This window comes from Nothobranchius furzeri, chromosome 10 (assembly GCF_043380555.1).
Source record: "Nothobranchius furzeri strain GRZ-AD chromosome 10, NfurGRZ-RIMD1, whole genome shotgun sequence".
Taxonomy (NCBI): domain Eukaryota; kingdom Metazoa; phylum Chordata; class Actinopteri; order Cyprinodontiformes; family Nothobranchiidae; genus Nothobranchius; species Nothobranchius furzeri.
In genome coordinates this window covers 43664416-43674387 of record NC_091750.1, presented here as the reverse complement: position 1 = coordinate 43674387, position 9972 = coordinate 43664416, and the positions used below count along the sequence as shown (strand labels likewise).

General features: G+C 43.2%; 1 protein-coding gene across 1 annotated transcript; it reads left to right on the top strand.

Annotated features, from left to right (window-relative positions):
• Positions 1-4324: 4324 nt before the first annotated feature.
• zgc:153990 (myb-related transcription factor, partner of profilin) lies at positions 4325-9706 on the top strand. The gene is made up of 5 exons (XM_015960627.3): positions 4325-4487; positions 5009-5186; positions 5268-5708; positions 5836-5889; positions 6028-9706. The coding sequence occupies exons 2-5, from the start codon at positions 5060-5062 to the stop codon at positions 6447-6449; spliced, it is 1044 nt and encodes a 347-aa protein (XP_015816113.1). The 5' UTR covers positions 4325-4487; positions 5009-5059; the 3' UTR covers positions 6450-9706.
• The last annotated feature ends 266 nt before the right edge of the window (positions 9707-9972 follow it).

Here is a 9972-nt window from a genome sequence, read left to right as displayed (position 1 = left end):
TTCAGAGTTTTCTTGTCAAACCTGTTGTTAAACAGCAGCAGTCGTGTGTTCTTCGGCCATCATCATCATCATGTTGGATACAAACTACCACCCTAAGAGGCCTCCTCTGGCTGTTTATCACTGTAAACGTTGGCATTTTGTCTGCATCCAATTATATTGGCATGACGTGTGTGCGACTTCTTATTTTACAGGTGTCTGTGTGTGTGCGCCACTGTTGCATGCTGCAAACAGGGGAAATGTGTTTTTAAAGGGTTTTAACTACAGCTGCATGTAACTGAACGTGCTTGTATCAAATAAATTCTTGTGCCATATTTGAACTGATCGTCTGGTTTGTTTTTATAAAAGTCTTTAGACACATTTGGGTTCTAGAGTTGTGTCGTGCTGAACTCGGGTCTGATTCAGGACGTAAACCATAAACGCTGTGCAACCTTTTCATATTTTAAATCATTTTCTTGAGCCAGTATGTGCTAAAACGACTCTTACAGGGTTAATGTCACTAAGACCCCCATGGCCTTCTGTGGCCAGAATACCGCATATGCAACTGCAGAGATGCTGAGCCACTACATCCTGGTGGAGTTGAGCAGCAGGATGTCTGCATCCAATTCCCCCCCCCCCCCCCCCCCCCCCCCCAAGCATAATCATGGGGCATCATGCCGCCGGTCTCTGTCTGGCCAGAGGGCCTCATCAACATCACAGGCGATGTCCTCCTGGTCCAAACAGCGCTGGAAGTACCGCCTCGAGTGACGCCCTGACAGGCCTCAAAGGCCACATCTCTACAAGCGTCCTCCATGGCTTGAAGCAGTGGGACCTTGCTCTTTGGGTTCCTTTCGTACACCTTCCACCTCCAGGCTGAGAAAAACTCAGTGGGATTGAGGAAGGGGGAATAAGGTGGAAGGTATAAAATGGAAAACCGTGGGTGTTCCTGAAACCACTCATACACCTGGTAGCCTTGTGGAAACTTACTTTTATGCTGCAGTCCCTGATTGCAAACTGCTCGCCAGACCCGAAAGTTTAGAGATTTGAATATTTGTGTGTTGTTGATTGAAGCTTTGAGAATTTATGTGGAAAGTGTGTGTAAACCTGAAAATTGTGTGTTGTGTTTTGACAGCAAGGTAATGTGAAATTGACATCAGAGTGTAAAGGAGGGAAATCAGAGTTCTAATATGATAAGGAAATCTTTGTAAAAAGAAGCAAAGGTGAGCTGCAGCAGAGGTCTTTGAATCAACCATAGAGATTGGTAATAGTTATTCACCTTTTTTGTTCTTGAGCATGCTAACCAAATTAAACAGATTTGTAATACACTTAATGCATTTTGAATGCATGTAGTCTAATTTACTCAAATGGTATGTAGTTAGTAGAAAGTAGCAGGCAGTATTTTTTTTAATCAATCTGGAAATTTAACAAAGAGAAACAAACATGCAGCTTCCATCTTGCACCCTTTCAAAAACTTTGGACTTCAGAGGTCATTCCAAAGAAAATGGTTTGACTCTTTTGAGTGGCTGGAGCATTCGATCAGTCAAAATTCAGCATTCTGCTACAGCTGCAGAGTCTTTGGAAAGCAGGCATGGCAGCCAAAAAAAGACAGCATCACTAGCATGGTTGGTTTTTCCAACTGGAAAAGAGCATTGGACAGCTTCAGAGAGCATGACACGTGCAGGATACAAGGCTTCAATGCTTGCCTGGAATGGCTATAAGGTAACTTTGACAAAAGGCAGTGTGGTTGACCGAATAAATGTGGCCAGCATTGACCAGATCACCGAACGGAGAGAGTACCTTCGTCATGTTGTGGCTACAATATAACAGGGAATGCCTTTCCGAGGCCATGATGAAACAGATTCCTCAAGCAACCGGGGGAATTTCCTGGAGCTCTTGACTTGCCTGGAGGAATTTGACCCGTTTCTAAAAGACCACAGTGCACCCTCTCATTCCACCGATCTTTCCTCTGGTTCACAAAATGAAATGATCAAGTGTTGTGCTGATGAGGTTGCTGCTGGGATCATTAATGAGATGAAACATTCAAAAATGTTTGCAGTGATGGCTGATGAAGCTCGTGATGGTCGTGTTGAGCAACTTGCTGTTTGTGTGCGTTATATGGGGTCTGATGACACAGTGAAAGAGCGTTTTCTTCAGCTTTCCAATCTTGAGTCCTTTGATGCTGTTTCCATTGCAGACACCATAGAAAATGTGTTAGAATCAAATGGATTGCAAGAACTGTAATGTGTTGCACAAGCATACGATGGAGCAGCAGTGATGCGTGGTCCAGTTGGAGGAGTTCAGGCTCTTTTTCATCAAAGGCATCCAGAAGCAGCTTATGTGCACTGCTACGCTCATGAACTTAATTTGGTGCTGTGCCACACTTGCAAGGCTGTGTCAGACGCCAGTGATTTCTTTAACACACTAGAGAGGTTGTAGTTTCTTTAGTGTTTCTCTGATCAATCATAAGGCTTTCACTGACATGCAAAAAGTCTTGGGTTTAAAATAGAGTCAGCTAGTTCAGCTATCTAAGACTAGATGGGCACGCCAATTACAGTCTGTAACTTGTGTCATTGCTAACTTCCCTGCACTGCTAAGGTGCCTGGCAGAAATGAATGATCCCATTGCAATTGGATTACACACACAACTTGTCAGATTATCTAGTGTTTATATGCTGGTAATGTTTAAAAGTCTGTTGTCCACTACAGAGGGGCTCCACAAGTACCTCCAGAAGCAGGACATAGACCTAGCCCAGGCTACCATGTACAAAGACGCCATCCTTGAAACTCTAAAATCAATGCGGACCGATGAAACTGCAGATCAGTTAAGACAAACAGGCCAGAGATATTTCTGAGGCCAACAATTCACAAGATGTCTCTCGAAAAAGAAAGCAAAGGCGTTTAGATGACTATGTGGTGGAGTCTACCACAGGCACAAGATGTCAAGCAAGCTCTGGGGATGAGCTGAGACACCACATATTCTACCCATGCATTGATAGAATGCTAAGTGAGCTGGAGAGAAGATTTAGTGGTGTTGGCACTGATCTGATGAAAGGCATACAAGCTTGTCATCCAGCAGCAGAGGACTTCATGTGTGGACAATCAATAGAACTAATTGCCAGTCACTACAATATCTCACTCAGAAAAGAAGAGCTTGTAGTTGCAAAACACTTCCTGATGGGAAAAAAAGAAGGCACCATTTCAGATGTGGCAAGTGTGTTTCTTCTTCTTAACCCTACCATGTTTCCAAGCCTCAGAGCAGTGTTTCAAGTGGCATTAACCATTCCTGTGAGCAGTTGCATTTGTGAAAGGTCTTTCAGTGCTCTATGTCGCCTACACACATGGCTAAGACTGACCATGGGTCAGAATAGGCTAAATAGCCTGGCTGTGATGGCCATTGAGAGGGATGCTGTGCATTCTGCAGACCATAACAGTCATAGACAGGTTTGCAATGATCAAACCAAGAAGGTACACTTTAATGATCCCAAACTCTTGTAATAAATAAAAGAGAAAGACAGACTGTGACAAACACGGTTTATTCCAGAGCAGTAACTAAAATATGCCACTTTCTTTATTTGTTTATTTTACTTATTTCTTATTTACTTTCTTGCTTTTCTGTGATATTGGAAATAAATACCTAATGAAATATTGTTTGACTTTGCAGTAATTTTTCACTGTTTAACATGCATGCATTGGAAACTAAATGTAGGCTTTTACTTTGTATAATTCTCTCTCTCTTATATATATATATATATATATATATATATATATATATATATATATATATATATATATATATATATATATATATATATATGCTGTAATATTACAGTGCAAAAAATTATATATATAACACTTGTTTTTACTTAAGTGAAATTGTGGTCTGGGCTCAGCCCAGGTGTTTCATAAAGCCTGGAGACGCCCCTGCATAGAACCACAGAACCACTTGAAAAATGGCCCAAATCATGGTTGGATCTTGACATGGTTCCAGCTTCAACACGCAACAAAAAACAAAACTGAACATTATCAGAGCAGCAGATTACTGAAAACAACGCTTGAACTGAAACAGACTATTACAGCGCATCAAAAGTTCACAAACGAAAGAGCCGCAATGAGGGGCTGCTGCATGGAGACCGTCAGCCTGAAATACCGGAAGTTCATGGTTCTCCTTCAACGTAAAGGCACTCCACGTAAAAGCTAAACTGTAATTTAAAATTTTTAATGAAATTGAGTAATTAGCAAATCTATCCATCACGTTGCGACCAATTACATATGTACTTGTGAATCTACCAATGTAACTAAATTTAGAGCTGACTTAAAACGTAAACGCTCACTGAGCTTTATTTTCTCAACCACTCAATCGGACATTAATTGTTCAACTCTAGCGGCAAACAGGCTAGCTTGACGGTTGCTAATCTTGATGATAAGGGACCTTTTTCTGACGTTTCTGGACAAAATTGCTTCTTTTTTATCGCAAGGGTTTATTCACCGTTCTGTGGCTCATATTTATCCTAAGTATGTACCCTTTGAAGCCTGCTTGTGATCCAAATTCATGATTCCTAAATTTAGCTTTAGCTGCCGTAGACCTGCTGGTGCAGGAAGCTAGCTTCGCTAGTGTTTTTGTTGTGCAACTCTAGACGAAAGGCACCCAAGTGCGTGTTGGTCTGTGTGAAGTACATTGAGTTACTTGCTGATGTTTAGGTGGTGAAGACCGTGCAGTTTAGGGCCAGTTGTACCCCACTCACACACCAACAACCCGAGAGTGGTGTGCATGCAGCGAGCTAACCGCGCCATTGTTCATCCACTTTGACATTCTTACTGTGCGTTATTCCTGTGCTTTGGTGGACATATAGTAGGATATTATTGCATTTGACTAGCTCAATAGAATTCTTTTCACTGAGCAGCCAGGTGCATCTGAACGCATCACTGACCTGTACAGCATCTCAGTACCAGGCATCCGGTTCATGCACCCACCTGGTGCTGCAACACGTTAACTGTCAGCATCCATACTAGATGTTTTTGTTGTCTTTAAGCAGGCTGTGGCTCCTCTTCTAACAGCTGGAGATCTTAAGAGGCAGGTGTAAAGGATGTCTTCATCAGTCTTCTACAGCCAGGACAGTGCAACCCGTTTCAAGAAAAGAAAAGCTCGTTTTTCCTTCAGCGAAGTCCATGTCCTGTTGGATGAAGTGAGAAGGAATCGTGCCATTGTAGTGGGTACGTGTCTGTGGATCACGGTGTTGTTGTGCACCAGTTTAAATACTTGTCTAAAAGGTGAAACGTGTCTGTCCCTTACAGGCAAATTTAATCGTGGAGTGGCGACAGAAACTAAGAAGCGGACATGGGCAGAGATTACAGTACGTGTCAATGAGATTGGAGAGTGCCAGCGTGAGGTCATAGAGGTCATCAAGAAATGGTCTGACCTAAAGTGTGACACCAAACGGAAGGTGGCTGCCATGCGGACGGGAACAGTGCCACACCGGGGACTGAACTCTCGTCTTTCCCGAGACCTCAGTCAGACAGAGAAGATAGTTCTCCAGATTCTGGAGATGGACGAAGATGATGACCAGAGCACCAGTGACTTTGGCCCACTGGGAGATGATGACGACGTGCCAGAGGAGGAGGAAGAAATGGATGAGGAGGATATGATTGGAATGCATAATTCTCCAAACGGCGGTATGAATGCAACATCAATGCCACCACCACCACCTTACAGCACGAGTGGACTGACACATTCAGGTAGCGCTAAAATGTCAACTAAGAATGTGAAGTTAAGGCAGTATGTCACTCCTCAGAAACAGTTAAGGGAATTATTTTTGGATTGCATGTGTGATTTAAGCTTTAATAATCGTTTTGGCTGTTGCAGGGGACTCGTCACAGCCTGCGTTTGATGTGCAGTATGAAGTTCCTCCACCTGAAGGTGATTTGGTCTCGGATCAGAACTGAAATAAGTCCATAAACTACTCAGAGAAAATAGACTCCATGTAATCCTCGTTGAAACAACATTTAATTACATTTAAAAAAATATTCAACATGTTTCTATTTTCTTTGGTTCCAGACACTGAAACTGGATTCGGAGATTCGGATGAGGAACAAAGAGAAGATTCGCGTTCTTCATCTCAGGCAGCAAAATCTGCAGCTGATCATCAAGTTAACAACGGCGTTCACAAACAAGGTCAGCCGCAGACAGCAGCCACGCTTCCTACGCCACATCAGCCTCCGCTAAACACGAGGGACAGCCTGCTGCAGAACGCGTCCCTGAGCCTACAGGAGCAACACGCCACCAACATCCTGCTAGAGACCGTGTCGCGCTCACTAGAGCTTCTGGCAGAGTCCGTGCAGCAGCTGGCAGAGACGCAGCAGGAGTTTGTGCGTGAGTCGTTGCAGCTGCAGCGGGAGACGGTGCAGGTTCTCAGAGACTTCACAGGTGGAGCCATCACGCTCATGCATGACAAACTGAATGGCCGGCCAGCATTATAACAGTCGGGTGGAGAGGTCAAAAAGCTGTCGCCCTGGGGAGTGGGGGTCCAACAAACAGATTCCAGTGCTAAACTGGGACCAGTGCTCTTGTTGCAGGGAGGAAGTAGCGGGTGTAACAGTGCTTCAGCTTCAGGTGAGCAACGGCGTGTTCCGACTCATTAAGGGCAGAACCATAAAAACCAGCTTCAGTGAGTCAGAGGAACCGAGGAGGAACACGAGTGGGTTCTTCACCCAGGCTGGTCGCTGCACAGCTTTTATTTCTGTTTCTAATTCTCGTCAGGCCTTCGGAAACCAGGTGCTGGGTCACACCTGTTGGCAGCGCTGATTAGAAGGAGCGGGTCAGATCCACACCAGTCACGGGGGTCAGGTGGGCTCTATGCATCACTCTGCTGATGGAAGCTAAACTGGACCGAACCAGTTGAGGACTGGTCCCAACACCTGTCCTGGTTTAGCGCTGGAACCTCTTTGGTGTAAATGTTAGATGGATGAGTTGCACCTGGGTTTACTGTATGTTTTACAAGTAAAAGAGGGAACAAAAATTAACCATAAATTAGCTGCCAGTTAATATGCATATTAGTGGACTACTAAGTCTTAATTACTCATTATTAAGCTATTATTAGGTGCTTATTACTAATGCTGTAATTCTAACATTAACAGGCTATAAATTCAACTCAAAAAATACTTTATAAATCCCAGAGGGAAATTGATTGCTGTAGTAGCTCAGAATAATTATAATAATAATCAAGTCATCAAAGGGTTATTGTATATTACAATGGCTGTTGGCAGGAAGGATCTCCAGTAGCGGTCAGTGTTGCAGCAAAACTGAAGAAGCCTCTGACTGAAGACACTCTTCCGTTGTCGGACACTCTTGTGAAGAGAACGCTCAGGGTTGTCCATCATTTTCTTGATTCTCTGGAGATTCCAGAGAAAGAATCTAAATTTAAATTAAGAGTTTTATCAAAATAAGCCATTCATAATGGTTTGTTAACTGAAGTAAATGATTTGTTGCTGATTAACGCACTTACTAATTAGCCCAAATCAAAGAAGTAATTCGGGGGTAATAGTTATTCTGCATTAATAACCAAAAATATTATGGTCTGGTATTATGTAAATAAACACCAAACTCCACATGTTAATAGAGCCTAAACAACGATCAATTAACCACTTGTAAGCAAGAATATGTTCCCCATTCTAAAGTCAGATTTTGTTCATACCTAATTACTGGTAGTTTAGTATTAATTAACCATATAAAGGCAACAATATGTTCCCCTTGAAATACTCCTTTAAAAGCCACATACTGATTTGAGCTAATTAGTATGTGTGCTAATCAGCAACAACCGGTTTACTTTCAGTTAACAAACCATTATGAATGGCTTATTTAGATACAATTCTATTTTATTTTTATTGGGGCGACGGTGGCACAGGAGCTAAGTGCTCGCGCCCCATAATTGGAAGGTTGCAGGTTCGAGCCCCGCTCAGTCTGTTGCTGTCGTTGTGTCCTTGGGCAAGACACTAACCCACATTGCCTGCTGGTGGTGGTCGGAGAGACCGGTAGCGCCAGTGCTCGGCCGCCTCGCCTCTGTCAGTGCGCCCCAGGGCAGCTGTGGCTACATCGTAGCTCATCACCACCAGTGTGTGAATGGGTGTGTGAATGGGTGAATGACTGATTGTGTTGTAAAGCGCCTTGGGGGGTTCTAGGACTCTACAAGGCGCTATATCAAATACAGGCCATTTACCATTTAATTTATGGCCTGTTGATGTTAGAATTGTGGCATTGGTAATAAGCACCTAATAATGACTAATGAAGACTTAGTAGTCCACTAATATGCATATTAATTGGCAGCTAATTAATGGTTAATTTGTGTTCCCTAAACTGAAGTGTTACCATAAAAGATTTTCTGTGGTAAATTTTAAAACTTTTGGTAGAAACGTCTGGTGGATTTAAACAAAAAAACCTGTTAGTCCTACAGACCCGAGGGTCAGTGTTACTCACGAGGACGTCTCCACCTCTGCAGGTAGAGCTTTTCCAGCCTCTACGTGTCAACGGTTTTATTTTTATTCTTGTGTCATTTACTGTTGTCAGCCCCTGCCCTGGTGTCCAGAGGTCATCACCTGTACTGTAACGGTCGGCTGGATTTCTGCTCATGACCATCATATGGTCCTAACGTCTGGAGCTGAAGACGGATGGAAATACCCGTGAAAGAAAAATGACTGATTAGATTTTTTATTACACACCTGAATCGGAGAGCTTCAGCGAGTTCCTTTAATAAAAGATGTGGGGCAGAACTGAGGGTATGTTGGGTGTGTGGACGTGTCTCCAAGTAGAAATAATTTAGTCCTGTTGAATTTTCCAGGTGAGCTTCCTGATTCCACACAGAGTGGAAAAGTCAGCAGACCACAGTGATGAATAAACCTTTATTAACCCAGAACACATCTTTCCTGCCGGCCCGTTCCACGTGTATGTGATAAACTATGTGAGACTATCTCGTCGGTCTGTCATTCAAACACGATAATCAGATCCAGGATCAGATTGGCGATGAAAGAACTTTGACTCCAGGGGGCGCTGCTGCACCGTTTAGTCTGAAGGGACAGAATACCTTGAAACCTCTATTGAACCTGCTGGAGACGACATGTCCTCAGTCACTGATGTCTCTGGTTCAGTTTTCCACTCAGTAGGGAGTTAGGAGGACACCGACCTAGCCAGTGTCTCCTCCTAGCTTCATCTCACAAACAGAAGAATGTAGAACCAGACCCAGTCTGGGTTTTCCCACATGGTCCAGGTCCGGATGGGAAGCTGGCTGTTCTCAGCTCAGGTGGTCTGTCCAGGTGTCTCGGCCTGTCTCCCGTCCAAGCGTAAATCACGTCTCCATTCAGCTCTTTTAGGAAACACTCTTTAAATGGAACTTTTCACGTCAGAAGCAGTTTTAGTCGTCTTTAGTTAGAACGATCTCTGCTGGTCTGGTTAGACTTTTCACATCTTGGTGACACCTGGGTCCTTGCTTCTGGACCGACACACCACAGGTTGTTTCTAGAGCCTTAATTAGATTTAAGTCAAATTTATAAACCAAAATAATCCTAAAACAACTTCATATAAGAATCTCATTTTAGGGTTCGTCAACTTTAAAACCACACAGGTGTGTTTGCTTCAGGACAGAGCCTTTTTGGCTTGTGGGTGGCTCTAGACGCGTCTGAAACCGACCTCACGGGCTCTGTTCTTCATGATGGTTACTGGATTAAATGAGTCAACTAAATATTCACTTTCTCTCCCTTTCCTTACATTTTTACTTTTCTCCTTTTAAACATATTTTTAAACATTTAGAAATCTTTTTATACTTAGATTTCTTTGTTTTTGTGAAGCGCCTTGTGATTTTTATTTTCAGAGTTTCTACATAAAAGCTCTTCTGAACTAGTGGCATCTGTACGGTTCTGGGCCTGAGCAGCATGGGTGCATCAGAGGATTCTGCTGTAGTTTGTGTTCAAAATGGATTAAAGACAGGACAGGATAAATAATCAAATATAAGTT